A 17,699-nucleotide genomic window follows, 5' to 3' on the forward strand; every position below is an offset into this window, starting at 1 on the left:
AGATTTTCTTTCACTTCCTGTCTGGTGAAACTGTTGTAGCCGGAAGAAAGCTCTCCAATGGAGTCCCAGATAACAGTAAATACCCAGCAGGGCTTCCAATCTAAAAAGGAAAAAAAGATTTGGCTGAACATACACTTTACCAACAGGAGTTTGAAATACTTTGTTACAACAGTGTGAGTGAGACTGCTGCTGAAGTCCAAGAAACCAGTAAATGAGAATTCCACATAAAAATGAACTAACATTTTTGGCCCCATTCACGACAATCGTACTGCGTGAATAAGGCATTTGTTTTTTGTGACTGCATCCATCTTGAGCTGCATGCAGGCAGCCTATGACAGTGCAGGCAGGATATACCGATGCAGCAGCTGCACGGACAGAGCCGCATGTCAAAATTTGACAGGCATGTCGGAGTGAGTGAAGACAGTGTGTGTTTGGGGCCTTGCATCTGCTCCCGCACGACTGTCAGATTTTGTGTTCGTGCAGTCGCTGAGTTTGTATTCACTCCTGTAGGCCACTTGGACGCAGCTAAGGGCAGATGCTGACGCAAAAAAAAAAAGGCCTTATTGCAGTGAGGGTACCAGCGCCCATGTGAATGAGGCCTTTTTAAGTGGAGTTACCACTTTCATATTTTCCCTCCTGCATTACTCAGTGTAAATCTCTGGTCTTGCTGACACTATCGCAAGTTTGCTAACATAATGGAAGCAGATTGTATTACACAAGATTCATTAATCATAATGTTCTCTCCACTCATGATACAATGTTATTTCTAGGAGATAAAAACCTTCCAGAGAATATCTCTTATGTAGGAACTCTTCAGCACAGTATTGATGGAGATCTCGGCTGCAGTATAAATACATCTGGTCTCTGCCAAACATAAAGCATTACCAGGATCTGGATCCTGAGCAGGAAAGCTTTCAAATATCTGAATCTGGAGTATTAATTGAACTCAGTTTGCTTTGGACAGGATTACTTGGTTTCCTCTTGTGATTTTTATCTTGTACTTTTTCTGTTGTTACTGTAAATCACAGGCTGACACTTACGTTCCAAGCAGGCCAGAACTTTAACTTGGGAATTGTAGTTCCACAAATCAAGATTTCCGATCCTGTTACTGTGTATTCCTATTTACTCTTTGAGCCATTAATCTTGTTTGAAAATGCGTGGTCCCCTTAAGAGAGTAAACGTTTGTATCTGATCAGTGGTTGCTGCAGGGTGTTTTCGGTATTAGGCCCCTTTCACACAGTGGAGTCCGTCGGCGGACTACGTTTTTCTCAGCAGGGGATCGATCCGCCGATCCCCCGCTGAGCAGGACGGATGGCAGCTCTGTCTCTGTGCTGTGTGCGGAGACACAGCTGTCAGGTCCTGCTGTTCTCTATGGGGGAATCGGATGAGAATGGACCATCTGTCCGTTCTCATCCAATCCCATCCGATCCGCTGGACGGATGGAAAATAGGGTTTCCATCCGTCCAAATTTGACGGATCGGATCAGATGACATCCGATGGCCCATAGAGATGCATGGGGCATCCGTTCAGATCCGCCAAAAAAAAAAGATCTGAACGGTCTGCCTGTGTGAAAGGGGCCTTAGGCATGAACTTTGGGTTAGGTTAGTGTTAGGTTCAGACACATCATTTGAGCATGCCATGCAACTGCACAGGGGCCCTCAAAGGAATTTTATGCTAGATGGCTGCTGACTCCTCTCAAAGGTCTCTGCTTCAACCTGACATAAGGGGTATTCTGATGGGGAACCTGATGTAAAAAAGCCTTTGATGGGGACCCTGATGTAAGGGCTATTCTTACAGGGATCCTGAAGTAAGGGGGAACTGTGATGAGGACCCTGATGTAAGGAGGGACTCTGATAGTTACCCTAATGTAAGGGGGGACTATGATGTAAAGGGGACTCTGTTGGGAACCCTAATGAAAGAGGAATATTGGTGTCAGTAGGGCAGTGAATGGTGTCACTAGTTTTTATTATTTAATTATTTGTTACAATTTAATTTTTTTTAACAATTTTTAGGGGGCTTTGCTGAAATAACAAGGGTTTACAGAAGGAATCAACGCCACACGGGGTGATTAGGGTGTGCCCAGGCACACTCGGTGCTCACTCCTATGGTAAAATGATATGATGTGGCCCTTGTATTGAAAAGTTTGGCGAACCCTGGTTTATGCACTTATGTGAGAAGTGTACAGCAACTCCAAAAAGCCTGTAAAATCAATTATGGGGCTGTACGCTACACCAGGCACATAAACAAATACCTCTTCATAAATGTACATGGCTATGTTCCCTATGAAAAAAAACAATATGGGGTTAATTTAGTAAACATAAATAGTTTTATTCTGCAAGTGCAGTTGCTCCAGAAATTAGTAAATAAAGTGAAGCTTCACTTTACAAAGATTACCTAATCAGATGCCAGAAAAGAAAAAAAAACACAGCATTTTTGCTTGCACGTGATTGGGTGATGGAAGTCCTGAGAGCTTCCCCTCATTTACTAAGCTCTGGAGCAACTGCACTTCCAAAATGCACAGTCTGTTTGCCTTTAGTAAATCAACCCCTATGTGTATTCACTTGCCCAGCTACTGACGGGGAAGGGGGTCATAATTGGTAGAGCAAAGGGGCCCTTTGGTGACTCTTTCTGCCATAACTTTAGGTCTAGAATTTGTAAGATTAGGTTATGTAAGGTGTTGGGGGAGGGGATTATAAGGAACATGTCACTTTGCCCATTAAGGCTCAGTTCACATATATGCAGTGCGGGAAATGCAGCAAATCCTGAGCGTTTCCCGCACCGCACTGAAATCATACTTCACTCATGCAATTCCACTGGTGTCAATGTTAAATCAATGACACCCCAAAAATAGATTGCAAAACAAAGTGCAATTGCAAGAATCAGATCACATGGGTGTGAACACCCATGTGATCCAAACAAGATCAACAAGATCAAGATCAGATTAGAAAACCGCGGTCTTATCGCTCGTCTTTTCCTTGGAGGGAGGAGAGCCTACATCAGTGGTGGTCAACTCGTCTAAAATAAGGGGCCTCAAGTGTGGCCCTGAGACATCACCAAAGGGCTGCATAGAATATTAATTTAATGTAATGCTACAGGAAGCTGTTTGTAGTCAACATAGATGCCAACTATCCTGGATTTACAAGGACAGTCCCACATCTCTGTCCTCTGTCCTGATGATGATTTGTCTCAGGTTGTGTCCTGAGATCACACCCCCCTCCCCACACACAGCATGCACATTAAACAAAAAAGGGTGTCAGATCTGGGAATCGCAGATATCAGTGAGCGTTTACTGCACAATTAGGAGCGGGACCACCCAGAAAATGGGCATTCTTTAATGTCTATGGCCCTGGTGCCCGACCTATGGCCAAATTCTGTAGTTTTGGTTCAAATGTGTAAAATATATTTTAATAGTTTGTTTTCCTATTCTAATGGTTTGGTGGATTTGTTTCACAATATCTTACCTTTTTCTGTCAATCCCTTTTTTTTATGTTGTTTTTTACATCTGTAGCACCCTCCTAGGTAGGTGCTAGAGAGAAAGTCTAGTTTTTGGTCCTGTCTGCTTACCAGTGGGATTGCAGGTAAATATATACTGTATTGTGCTCTGCTTACCATAGAGCAGGATCTGTTAGTGAGGTCTGCTCATTTTGCTCAGGTGCAACTCGTTCTGTCTGCAGAGTGTTTCACACTGGTCCAATAGGGAGGCATATTGGACAGTGGGAGGAAACCTGACGAATGAGTTCACAGGTGTTTGATACAGCCCTGGTGATTTGTCAGAGGAAAAGTGCCTCAATGCATGCTGGGATACTGTATAAAAGCCAGGAGCTCATGTGCTCAGGGTCTTTTGGCTGGATAGCGGAGTCCCAGAGGGAGGGGGAGGCGCCATGCGGCCTTAGGTAGTCGACTTGAGGGCCTTGAGAGAGCTACTGAGAAACTGAACCCAGAGGCCCGGTGAAGCTGACTGAAAGGGGGGGACACTGGAGGATCCTGGTGAGGCCAAGTGAGAGTTGTCCTTATCCATTGTGAATAATTACAGTTGGAGAATCCCACTATTCCCTTCTCCCATCCAAGTTCAAAAATAAACACTAAAAACTAATACCCCCTGGACTGTTTATTGAGTGACGAGCCATCGGGAGTAAGGAGGGATGTGTGAACTTGTACCCCAAGTGACTGTGTGCTGGTAATCAGAGTAGGCCCAAGAAGTCATCATACAGCAGGCCCTACGGGAACAGTGCTACACATGTGTCCTCTCCATAACATAACAGTCCCTCCTTTACATTAGTGTCCTCAATCCACCCCTCATATCACAGCCCCCTCCTTTATATCACAGTCCTCCTTTTACATGTTTGTCCTCAGTTCCCCCTTCACATCATAGCCCCCCACATATTTTTACAGTCCCAAGGCAGAGGGCAGGAGGTGTGGTAGGTCCAGACAGGGGACAGAAACTGCCCAACAGGATGTGAATGGAGACCAAGGAGAGGATACCCAGTAGGAGTCCTCCCATGGATTCTCAAGGAGTCTCATGGATCTGGACCACGGTACACCATTTAGTGATGCCTGTCCTATATATAGCATGTTCATGCCCCATACACACGTGCAGATTATCTGCAGACTTTTGTCTGCAGACTTACCAAAACCATATAATATGAGGTCAAACCTAAACACTTTCAATTTGTATGCAATCCGGCAGGCCCTTGCACTACATAGAAAAGGTAAGTCTGCAGACAAAAGTCTGCAGATAATCTGCACGTGTGTACGGGGCATCACAGTCTCTGACCTGTAGCAATGTCTGCAGTCTCTGACTATTTCTTACATCATGTCGGCAATCTCCGACCATCTCTTGTATCATGTCCGCAGTCTCTGATCATTTCTTGTATCATGTCTGCAGTTTCTGATAATTTCTTGTATCATGTCTGCAGTCTCTGATCATTTCTTATATCATGTCTGCAATCTCTGATCATTTCCTGTATCATGTCTGCAGTCTCTGACTATTTCTTATATCATGTCGGCAATCTCTGACCATCTCTTGTATCATGTCTGCAGTCTCTGATCATTTCTTGTATCATGTCTGCAGTCTCTGATCATTTCTTGTATCATGTCTGCAGTCTCTGATCATTTCTTGTATCATGTCTGCAATCTTTGATCATCTCCTGTATCATGTCTGCAGTCTCTGACTATTTCTTATATCATGTCGGCAATCTCTGACCATCTCTTGTATCATGTCTGCAGTCTCTGATCATTTCTTGTATCATGTCTGCAGTCTCTGATCATTTCTTGTATCATGTCTGCAGTCTCTGATCATTTCTTGTATCATGTCTGCAATCTCTGATCATCTCCTGTATCTTGTCTGCAGTCTCTGATCATCTCCTGTATCTTGTCTGCAGTCTCTGACCATCACTTGTATCCTGTCTGCAGTCTCTGACCATCTCTTGTATCATATCTGCAGTCTCTGATCATTTTTTGTATCATGTCCGCAGTCTCTGATCGTCCCCTATATTATATCTGCAACCACTGATCATCTCATGTATCATGTCAGCAGTCTGATCATCTCATGTATAATGTCAGCAGTCTCTGATCATCTCTTGTATCATGTCTGCAGTCTCTGATCCTCTCTGTTATCATGTCTGCAGCTTCTGACCATCTCTTGTATTATGTCTGCAGTCTCTGACCCTCTCTTGCATCATTTCTGCAGTCTCCGATCATTTCCTACTGCATCTCTGACAACTTTCTGTAAAACATTCCATTCTCTGAATATTATGTGTGGCCCTTTGATTATACCAGGGACCACATCTGACCCCCCAATATCTAGTAAGTTGACCACCGCTGGCCTATAGTCAACCCTTAGCAGATAAATGGGGGGACATGGGGCTTGTAATGGAACACTTAAAAAAAGTTTTGCCTTTACCTATTTTTTAAGGTTTTTTACTTTAATGCATAATGCATTCTATTTAGTGAGCAGCTCTCCTCTAATCCCTTCTAATAGTTACTAGAGTCCCATCTCGATCCAGCGATGTGCATGAGAGAAGAGGTCTTTCCCTGCTCATTGGCTCAGACACAGCAGTTGGAGCCATTGGCTCCCATTGCTGTCAATTACAGCCTGTGTGGAGAGAGCGGGGGCCAAGCAGCGCTCTTTGACTTTTGTACCTACAGGGCCGGCTTGAGAAAAAGCATGCAGAATGTCAGGCACTCTGCAGGGGGGAGCCAGGAGCACTGATAATTGGGGGAGCAAGATTGGGAGTTTTGCACAGAGCAGATAAGTATGACATGTTTTTTTTTGTAGTTTTGGATAGAGTGCAGAGGGATTAGAACATCTCTCAGTTTTTATTGCCATCTGTGTCCCCTGTAATGGACATTCACCCTCTTTATTTGTCCTGTTTATTATTATCATTGAAAGTGAAAGAAAATCCCAAATTTTGGGTTGTCCCCAGAAAAGTAATAGAGGGGGAATCTTCCAATTGGGGACACTAGTTCTGGTAACCTTGGGGCCCCAAAGAATTCCCTTTATTTCCAGGGATTTTCTTTCCTGTTTGACTTTGGAACAGGAAGTGAAGGAAAAGATGGAGAAAAAAAATCTGACAGGGGTTTTACAGCTCCCTTGCTCTATCCAAAATTAAAACAAAAATGTTTTGCCTATAGTTCTACTCTCAGCCTTTAGAACCAGCACACAGCCAATGTGTCTGCTCTGCCCCGAGATCCCTATGACATGCAGGATACCGCCATTGTGTCTGCTCTGCCCTGAGATCCCTATGACATGCAGGGTACAGGCAATGTGTGTGCACTGCCCTGAGATCCCTATGACATGAAGGGTACAGCCAATGTGTTTGCTCTGCCCTGAGATCCCTATGACATGCAGGGTAAAGCCAGTGTGTGCTCTTCACTGAGATCCCTATGACATGCAGGGTACTGCAAATGTCTCTGCACTTTCCTGAGCCAATATGTCGGCACTGCCCTGAGATCACTATACCATGCAGGGTAGAGCCAATATGTCTGCTCTGCCCTGAAATCCCTATGACATGCAGAGTACAGCCAATGTGTCTGCTCTGCTCTGAGGTCCCTATGACATGCAGGGTACTGCAAATGTGTCTGCACTTTCCTGAGTTCCCTATGACATGCAAGGTACAGCCAATGTGTGTGCACTGCCCTGAGATCCCTATGAGATTGCAGGGTACAGCCAATGTGTGTGCACTGCCCTGAGATGAGATCCTTATGACATGCAGGGTACTGCAAATGTGTGTGCACTTTCCTGCGTTCCCTATGACATGCAGGGTACAGCCAATGTGTGTGCTCTGCCCTGAGATCCCTATGACACACAGAGTACAGCCAATGTGTGTGCAATGCCTTGAGATCCCTATGTCATGCAGGGAACAGCCAATGTGTGTGCACTGCCCTGAGATCCATGTGAGATGAAGGGTACAGCCAATGTGTGTGCACTGCCCTGAGATCCTTATGCCATGCAGAGTACAGCCAATGTGTCTGCTCTGCCCTGAGATCCCTATGACATGCAGGGTACAGCCAATGTGTCTGCTCTGCCCTGAGATCCCTCTGACTTCCAGGTACAGCCAATGTGTGTGCACTGCAATGAGATCCCTATGTCATGCAGGGTACAGCCAATGTGTGTGCACTGCCCTGAGATCCTTATGCCATGCAGAGTGTACAGCCAATGTGTCTGCTCTGCCCTGAGATCCCTATGACATGCAGGGTACAGCCAATGTGTCTGCTCTGCCCTGAGATCCCTATGACATGCAGGGTACAGCCAATGTGTCTGCTCTGCCCTGAGATCCCTATGACATGCAGAGTACAGCCAATGTGTCTGCTCTGCCCTGAGATCCCTATGACATGCAGGGTACAGCCAATGTGTCTGCTCTGCCCTGAGATCCCTATGACATGCAGAGTACAGCCAATGTGTCTGCTCTGCCCTGAGATCCCTATGACATGCAGGGTACAGCCAATGTGTCTGCTCTGCCCTGGAATCCCTCTGACTTCCAGGTACAGCCAATGTGTGTGCACTGCCCTGAGATCCCTATGACATGCAGAGTACAGTCAATGTGTCTGCTCTGCCCTGAGATCCCTATGCCAATGTGTGGCTAATTAATAGATGTGGAAGAATAGTCAGAGGAGGAGTATTGTTGCAGTGCTGGTGACTCACTGGTCATAAGTGCATATTGTTAACCTCTCCTACCCCACACTGGAGCTTCGGTGACATGCAACAAAGTGCAGAACTGTACAGATATCGTACCTCCCTCCTAACAGGACAGAGCCTGCAGGGCACAGAGGGTTAATGAAGGGGCGTGCCCCCTGGCGATTGTATATTCATGAAAGGGGGCGTGGTCTGCTGGGTACTCCAACTCGTGCAGCGTGAGAGGGGCGGGGCTGGGCTCTTTCTGCAGCTGACAGCTGGAGCGAGTCATCGGGAGACACAAGCAGGCGGCAGCGTTAAGGAGACAGCGAGTGAGGACGGGGGAGCTGCTCATCATGTATTGGGAGAGATCAGGGCCTGCTGAGCCCAGCTGACCCAGGAGACTGCACACCATTACTGCCTAGGCATCCAAACATCCCCCCTCTTTTCTTGTCACCCCCTCAGCATCAGTCAAACCCCCCATTACTGGAGATCCCCCCTCCTAACATATGCTACATTTACTAAGGCATCCCCTTTATCTTCAGCCCCCCACTCCCTTAAATCACTGATCCCCACATTTTATTATCCCAAAGGAAATTTGTTCTGCAGTTCCTGCATTTTTCTTTTCTAGTTCCAAGAAAGTTAAAAAAAAAAGTTTAGATTCTTCACAAACTTTTTGGATTTGGAGGTAATAACACCTTGGAAGCTCTTAGACCTCCGTCCAGCTGTGACAGGGGACCCCAGTGCCCATGGCCGATCGCCAGCTCTGCGACACCTGACAGTGAGATCTCCGGTGACCTGGGACCATGGAGGGTGTCACCATTCCACAGGAGCGCACCTTTCACAGCCCCTTCCTGGAGCTGGAGGACCTGACTGAGGCGGACTTCATGAGCAATGTGGTAAGGGCATGCTGGGGGATGCAGGTGTTCCGGGGGAGGATGCTCATCTCATCAGGACCACATCTGCTGGCGTCAATGGAACTACAAGACGCAGGGTGTCCAAGGGGCATGCTGGGCCTTATAGTTCTATTACAGAAGCAGGACCATAGGATGCAAAATTGTTTTAAAAAAAAAAAAATTACAAGCAAAATAATGAATGCAGTAAAAACCCCAAAACAAAAATGTAGTATATTGCAGCTTACCTAGGAGCGCAGTACATTTATATCCCTCCGTGTACTCACCATAGAAACTATTTAGGTATCAGTCCAGTACTTGCAGCACCTGGGAGATATATATACATTTTAAAACCGTGATAGCGCAAGAATCATTACACTAATTTTTCAGTTATATTGCAGCTTACCAGTCATTAGATGCGCTGGCTGCATTCGTTTTCTTTTTTTTCACACTTTTTTTTCCCCCTTAATTGTCACCTGGTGATCCTGCCAGTAAGTCTGTTATTTTTCAATTTCCTTTAGGCTGGGTTCACATATATGTGAATTGGATATGGGTCTCCACGCACCCAATTCGCATGACAGGAGAGTGTGACCGGCTCTCAGTGGAGGCGATTCACACAGGTCTGGGGGCGGATGCGGAGCGGATCACAAAAGGGACCTGAGCGTGTTTGGGTCCCATTCAGGTGTGAATTCAGGCAAAAATTTTGACCTAAACTGGTGAACAGACACGCATCATGTGTGAACCCAACCTCACTGGACCACGCTGTCCAACAAAAATGACAGAGGGTTGAGTGAAACCATTTAACACTGACAGGGGTGCCTACAATGGCCAGCTTTTATTTATTTATGCAAAAAAAAAACTGCTGTAACTGCTTGAAAAGTGTTAGCTGGAGTTCATTTTTAATTTATTAGTTCATCTACATCTGCCAGTGTATCCAGGGGAGGGCTGGCAGCCTTAGGTCTGGGGGGCAAGTCTAGTCAAGTGGCGCATTGAACCATCGAATCAGCTTACCATCCATGCCCACCTGGTTTTGGACCTGCAGCTGTATACAGTGTCTGGCCCCTACATTAACCCAGCCCTGAGTGAGGCCTTTTTACCAGTTTTTACCACTTTTCAGAGTGGCCCGGGGGGCAATTGCCACCCTGCCCCCCTTGCCAGTCCTCCCCTGAGTGTATCTAATGCCACCCTCTCCCCAGATTGACAATGCTGCTGCCCAAGGGTGCCTCCATTGTTCCTCCATCCAGGGTGGAGACACTCTATGATCGGAAGTGTGGCAGGGTCAGCAGGTGACAGTAAAAAGAAAAAAAGCCTTAAAAAGAAAACAAATGCGGCCACCACATCTAAGAATTGGTAAACTGCAATTTATTACATTTGTGTTTTGGGACTCATTATCTCTTTATGTCAGGGTGCCAAGATTTATCGATCATAAAAAAAATAAAAGATGTTTTTATAACTAAGCTTTTGGAGTCTATGCTGTGATCCCAGCTGCTGGGATTAGTAAGTATGTATGTAGCTGTCATTCTGCTCTGGGATGATGTAACACAACACTTTGTAATGGATTGAGTGACGATGGACCTGTTGAAAGCATTCTCCGCGCTCTCCTGCCATGCAGAGTTTTCTTCTATAAGCCCCCAGGTTACCCGGGGTTTGATGGTTTTGATGCATCTGTGTCATTTATAATGATAAACGCATTGTGTGGATTTGGTTAGACAGAGAACATCATCCTTGGGGTATAAGTTCAGTTATTTGGCGATGTTCCATGTTATCACAGAGCTGCTTATAAATCAGTGCCGGTGGCTCCGAAGCCGTTTGTGACTTGCAGGTGCCTCTCATATTGTCTATGAAGTTTATTCGGTTGGTATGCTTGTCAGCATGTGGAGCATCAGAATAAAGCAGATAGACATCGCTTTTTTTATTTTTTTTTAACCACTTTACCTTCGGAAGGTTTTACCCCCCATGACTAGAGCATTTTTTGCTATTCAGCACTGTTATATTAACTGACAGTCGCACAATCATGCAACACTGTGCGTAAATGAAATTTATATCATTTTTTTTACACAAACAGAGCTTTTTTGGTGGTATTTGATCACCACTGTTTTTTTTTTTTTTTATTATACAACTAAAAACTGAACATTTTTAAAAAAAAATTATTATAAAACATATTCAATGTAAAGCGCTGCGTAAATTGACAGCGCTATATAAGTACCTGAAATAATAATAATAATAATATAGAAAAAAAAAGTAGTCTTCATAAATTTAGGCCAAAATATATTGCAATACATGTCTTTGGTAAAAAATAAATAAATATCCCAATAAGTGTATATTAATTGGTTTGTGTGAAAGTTATAGTGTCTACAAACTATGTGATGTATACTGGAATATATACAGCTATGACTCTATACTGGTAATTGCAGTGATCAGCGACTTACAGTGGAGCTGTGCTAGGGTGGCGGACAATCTGGCACTAACAGACCCTCACTGGAAGGGTAAAGTGACACGAATACAGTGATCAGTGATAATACTGTATTCCAGCCTTTCTCAACCTTTTCATTACAGAGGAACCCTTGAAATAAATTTCTGGTCTCGGGGAACCCCCGCTAAAAATTAAAAATCTACAACTCATGACACATTAGTGTGACAGTCAGTGGGAAGAATGCTCCTTACTCTTCTCATCATTGGGAAGAATTACCCCCTTACAGACAGTGCCATCTTAAGAGCATTAAAGGGCCCCGGGCAATGCAGTGCACTAGGGCCCTGCCTACACAATCACTCACGAGAATAAAAATGCAAATTATCGATAAGGCGATATTTATTGGTACAGCAGTGCCAGGCTAATGGCAGCTTCCAAGTTGGGCGGCTGGGTCCACTGAACATACACATGGACAGAAGTCAGACATGACTGTCCTTTGTGTGTCTGTTTCCCATGGAGGCGGACAGGCATTCCTGCAGTTGTGGGCTCCCCCTCCACGGCCAAAGTGGTCTAACAGCAGCGCAAGGCCGACAGACGCTTGCCACCTGCTAAGTTCGGCGGTGAGATGTACATGGGAATCGGGACTAATGCTTGGCTGGGGCTGGGTCGCTGGGCAGGTGGGGCCCCCTGGGCAAGTGGGGCCCCTGGGCAACTGCCCAGCGTGCCCATTTGGTAAGATAGCCCTGCTTACCGATAGCTAAAAGGAACAATGGTGTCATTGGAAACTTATCTGGGAGGTGGAAATTGCCCATTGCTCAAGGAACCCCTAGCAACCTCAGGAGGAACCCTAGGATTTCACGGAACCCATCCTGGTTGAGAAACCTTGCTGTACACAGTCACTTTACTAATGGCACTGGCTGGGAAGGGGTTGACATCTAGGGGCAATCAAGGTGTTACCTGTGTGCCTTATAAGTGTAATGTGTGTAATATATGCTGCTTTTACTAAAAGAGCTGAAGAGCTGGCTGTTTTTTCTCCCTGTTTTGCAAGGAGGAAAAACAGCCAGATTGATGCTCTATGTACAAAGTCCTGTGTGTTTGTACACACAAGACTCTGTGCTGTGATTGGACGCAGTGGATTAGCAGGTCTAAGCCAAAAATCATTGGCCAGGACCTGCTGAAAAAATCACGCTGTGTCAATCCACAGCGAGGGTCAGCAGGGGGCGCTAGCATGTGCGTCCCAAACCCAGAAGCAATCCATCAACTTTTGTTTACATTGCGGAGCCTGCCACTGCCATTTTCTCATAGTAAATCTACTGTGACCGAGCAGAAAGTAGTTAATTCATATATAGTCACCACTGAGTAACCAGCAGTGGAAAAATCTGTGGGTTATTGGCACCTTCTATTTACATTTCTGCCTATATAGCAGAGTTGGAAGATCTGACGCATAGGAATTGATTTACTTAAGGCAAATAGACGATGCACCTTACAAGTGCAGTTGAACTTCTTTTCCCCAGAGCTTAGTGAATGTGGTGAAGTTTCGCTTTGTGGAGAATACCCAATCAGGTGCAAGGAAAAAAAACAAAAACAGCATTTTTGCTTGCTCATGATTGGCTATTCTTTACAAAGTGAAGCCTCACCACATTCTCTAACCTCTGTGGAAAAGGAGTGCAACTGAACTTGCACAGTACACAGTCTATTTACCTTTAGTAAATACACTCCTATGCATCAGATCTTCCAACTCGGCTGTAGAGTCAGAAATTTAAATAGAAGATGTCAATAACCCACAGATTCTTCCACTGCTGGTTACTCAGTGGTGACAATAAATGAATTAACTACTTGCAAAGTGCACAGTCTATTTGCCTTTAGTAAACCCACCCCATAATATCCTGAGATGCTTCCTAAAGCTACAAGAAATTGTCATTTCATTGGAGGAATTCAGTTGATTGCCAGCATGTGTAATACCAGAATGAAACAGATACACATCACATTCTTTGAATTCATATTGTCATTACTGAGTACCCAGCAGTGGAAATGTCACTGGATTTAATACCTGCCATTCACATTTCTGACTCTTCAGTTGGAGTGGAAGATCTGGACACTGTTTGGTACCTGTACACTGCAGATCATTCTTCAATATGGCCACGACCAGACCTGATTTAATATCCCATCATAAAACAAATTCAGACTTTGACAGAATTAGTGGAAGCATACTTCTTTATGTGGTCATTGGAACGCTGCTAATGGAAGCAATCTTTCCACTTGGATAGACTAGTCCTGTATTCATCAAACTGCTATGGAATTTAAAGCTGAAATAAAGTCCGCTATAATTTTTTTTAAGGTCCCCCAGGTGGGATATGCTATAATGTATTAGTATGCACAGCATATTAGTACAATATGGCAGACTTAATTGTCATATGGTGTCTTCCAGCGCAGAACTGGGACCAATCCGGTGGGCCCCTGATGCTTTCATCTTCGCCCAGTCTTCCTTCTGGGTCACGTGCTTTTGGCCACTTGCTAGGCCAGCCCACGATGATGCCACTCCCACACCTGCGCACGGGAGTCCATACTTGCCAACTGTCCCGTTTTTGCCGGAACAGTCCCAGCAAATAGGAGCCTGTCCCGGGTAATTTACACTGTCCCGGCAATGTACTTATTTACACTTTGCACTTTATTTAAATTTACATATTAAATTTTTTGTATGGTCACACCTGAGCACATTTCACACTTTAGAATTGCAGGGAATTGTGATGAGAATTTTAAACTTTAGGCAGAAGTAGTGCAGCTGAATGGGAGAATTATTCCAACTCTGCTACTTTGGCCTCAAGTTTAAAATTCCCTTTTTAATTTCCTGTAATTCTCTCTTTATTGAGTAGACCCTATAATCTGATAAGTAGGCGGAGATTAATTATGCGGAGTGGGCGGATCTTCAGGGAAGTGGGTGTGGTAAGTAATTGATAGCTGTTCTGCAAAGTGTCCCTGGAAATTTTTTTCAAATGTTGGCAACTATGGGAGTCACATCACCGATGCACTGTCAGGGCTCTTCCTGGAGCTTCCATCTTCACCCGCTCTTCCTTCAGGGTTTTGTGTTCTCGTCTGCTTGATTGGCCAGACCGAGGCGACGTCACTACCGTCTGCGCCATCACTGCAGGACACAGAGCGGGCCATAAATGTGGTCTGAGCTGCACATCTCTTCTGTTAGCAGATTTTTAAATTAATGACTTTACTACCACTTTAAGATAGAGTAGTCACACAAATTTTAAAGTATATATAAACCCAAAGACTAAGTTCCCATACAAGCATAATTTATTTACAAAATGTTAAATCTGCAGCTTTCATTAAAATTATCCTTGGTGATCCTGCCACAAAGGTTCCGGCACTTTCAGTTGACAACACTCTGTCTCTGAACTGTTCTCCTGTGCTGTCACCCTGTCACATGCTCTCTCATTATAGGCTCCAAGTGATTACGCCAATGCATATCACACAGGCATTGTCCATTGTTGTCACCATGGGGAAACTCATCATGAGGAATGACGTCACAATCAGGAAACCCATCCTGAGAAATTACATGCAGCAGTTGCTGAAATGCATGCATGTACTTAGGAAATGATTGAAAAGAGACTGCAGGAGGTTAGGAACACTGATATGGAAGGATGAAAAAACATATGTAAATACAAATACACATAATACACAGTTCTTTAGCAAACTCTCAGTTGTGAAGTTAGGGTTTACTTGTACTTTAACAGTAATAAAATACAATGACATTGATCCATAACACTTTATTTTCATATAAAGCGGCACTAAAATACTTCCTTAGCACCAACAAATTATCAGCTGTGAGGTCCTTCACCATCGCTGGCACCTTTTTCTCGGCTTCTTTCAGGTGCTGGTCATCGATCATCTTGATTGGCTGGCATGGGATGACGTAGTCTCCTGCACATGAGCAGGAATTAAGGCATCCCTGCACATAGGCCCTGTGCCGATTGTATACTGAGCTGTGCATGCGCAGCTCAATGTACGTTCTAAAGAAGAAGGCAGGTAAGTAATGTCTCTGAATGTCTCTTCTGCAATAAACATCCTACCTGCTCGCAATTTTTTAAAGATAGTAGTTCTGCTTTAAGAAGTGCTACTTATGTCATGCTAAAGTGGTTTCCCTTCCATTATTTTTGTATGACCTGTTACATAGCTCCCAACTGATCCCTGATTTTGAACAAAGTCCCTCTGTCTCTTTCCTCCTCATTTGCCCCTCATTTTGGTCTGATCTATATAGTTGTATATAAAATGCACTATTTATCTTTCAAAAAGTGTTTCCCAGTGCTAAACCTTTCATACAATTTCTAAATTTCCGCATTTGTAAATGTCAAAAGCCAATATAAAGGAATAGTAGTGGTTAAAAAAAAGAACTTATGAATTTAACTTATATTTTTGTTGTATAATTCTCCTTTAAGGGGGCGTGGTAGGGGGTGTGTCCTTTGACTACATACTTTTGCCAATAGGTGTTCCTCATTCTCATTTCAAAAAGTTGGGAGGTATGCCTTTTAGCTTTCCTTGATTTCTGTTTAGCAGATCAGCTGACATGCAAAAAAAGATTTGAAAAAGTAAAAAAACAATTAGTATTTCTCTTACCTCCTCTGACAGAAGCAGCTCTCAATGTTTCTTCACGAATGGGTAATGCGCCATCTACAGGAGTAGAATAGGCAGTGAAAACTTTCATTTGACACGCCTTTAGGGGCTATCCCTCATGACATTGCCCCAGACACACTGTGCTCACTAATCAGTTTCTTGCTGCCTAGTTTAGGAGTAGGACCTAGGTTCCCTGCTGGGACTTCGTCTCAGTTTTTATTTTCTGAGTGCCTCTTGGGTTTTCGCCATCAGGCTTCTGTGGCTCAGGTGTGTAAGGCGGCAACCTGGTCGTCTGTACACACCTTTACAAAATTCTACAAGATTGATCTGCTGGCATCATCGGATGCTTCCTTTGGCTGCATGGATTTGACGGCTGCTGTTTAATGAAGAGACTTGTTTTTTTTTTCTCTTCAGGGGTTAATTTTCGTTTTGGGGCAAGCTCCTGCTGGTTTGGTTGAGCTTCTGTTGCCCTGTTAGCTACATTTGGCAATGCGTTAACTATTTTTGGTTACGTTCTTCCCACCCCTCATGCCTACACTGCTTTGGGACGTCCCATTCATGAAGAAACATTGAGAGCTGCGTCTGTCAGAGGACGTAAGAGAAAATTGGATTTTGTAAGAACTTACCGTAAAATCCTTTGTGGTCGGTTGTGTTTTCTTTCACTGCTTGCTATGAAACTGATTAGTGAGCACAGTGTGTCTGGGGTAATGTCATGAGGGACAGCCCCTATAGGCGTGTCAAGTGAAAAGTTTTCACTGCCTAGTCTACTCCTGTAGATGGCGCATTACCCATTTGTTAAAAGACATTGAGAGCTGCGTCTGTCAGAGGACTCAGAGAAAAGGATTTTATGGTAAGTTCTTACAAAAATCCAATTATAAAACTATACAAAGTGCTTTAGCAAACAATATTTTGTGACATTAGGGTTTACTGGTATTTTACCAAAAAAAAAATATATATATATATATACTGGCCCTGCCTGATTCATCATTTAAGACATGCTGAAGTTTTTTATATTCCAGTAATTTCATTATTTTAAGACCTTTTAGCTTGCCTTGAGTGATATAGCGGCTTGCAAAGGCCCCTGCATTTTTTCTTTTAAATTATTATTATTGCTAATATTACTGTTGCCATCATCATTATTAAAAAGATTGGCTGCTACAACTCTCTCAATAACATTTCCCTGACATAGTCTAAGACACATAGCAGACCTAAACTGTGTTGTACTTTCAAGTAGTAAAAGGACTGTTTTGGCATATCCCAGTCTACTGGAAGTCAATCTCCTTCAGGACGATTGGGTTTGGCAAGCAGGTTAGGTGATCTATGGCACTGCTGCACCTGTTTGAAGTCTAAGCTGCTCATGGACATCTAAGCATGCACAATTTACTGCTTTAAGGTCCAGGCAGCAGACATGAGAGAACACAGACATGGCCGGCCAACTTGGCCAAGGGTCCTGTGCTGTGTAGAGGGGAGGGTGGAGATGTGCTGTGCTGGCAGATGTTCCCGGCGCCTTTTATCATGCAGGCAAGTGATAGTGACTGGGATTGGTTTTCAGTGATTTCACTTTCATGACTGTTCCCACCAATCAGATCCAGCAGGGTCAGTGAGAGATCAATATAAGAGGGTGTAAAAATTGTATGTCTTTAACCTTACAATTGCAATTTTG

The 17,699-nt window shown here is 44.2% G+C and overlaps 1 protein-coding gene across 2 annotated transcripts in view; it reads left to right on the forward strand.

Moving 5' to 3' along the window:
- The first annotated feature begins 8,342 nt into the window (after positions 1-8,342).
- CREB3L1 (cAMP responsive element binding protein 3 like 1) overlaps positions 8,343-17,699 on the forward strand; it is a 144,006-nt gene continuing 134,649 nt past the window's right edge. The window contains exon 1 of one of the 2 annotated variants that reach the window (XM_082269702.1): positions 8,343-9,012. In XM_082269702.1, coding sequence (XP_082125828.1) covers positions 8,920-9,012 — 93 coding nt within the window. In that variant the 5' untranslated portion in view covers positions 8,343-8,919. The remainder of the gene's footprint in view (positions 9,013-17,699) is intronic. The other variant, XM_082269701.1, reaches the window with a different exon arrangement.

The sequence above is a fragment of the Pelophylax lessonae genome (genome assembly GCF_965119305.1).
Source record: "Pelophylax lessonae genome assembly, chromosome: 10".
Lineage (NCBI taxonomy): Eukaryota > Metazoa > Chordata > Amphibia > Anura > Ranidae > Pelophylax > Pelophylax lessonae.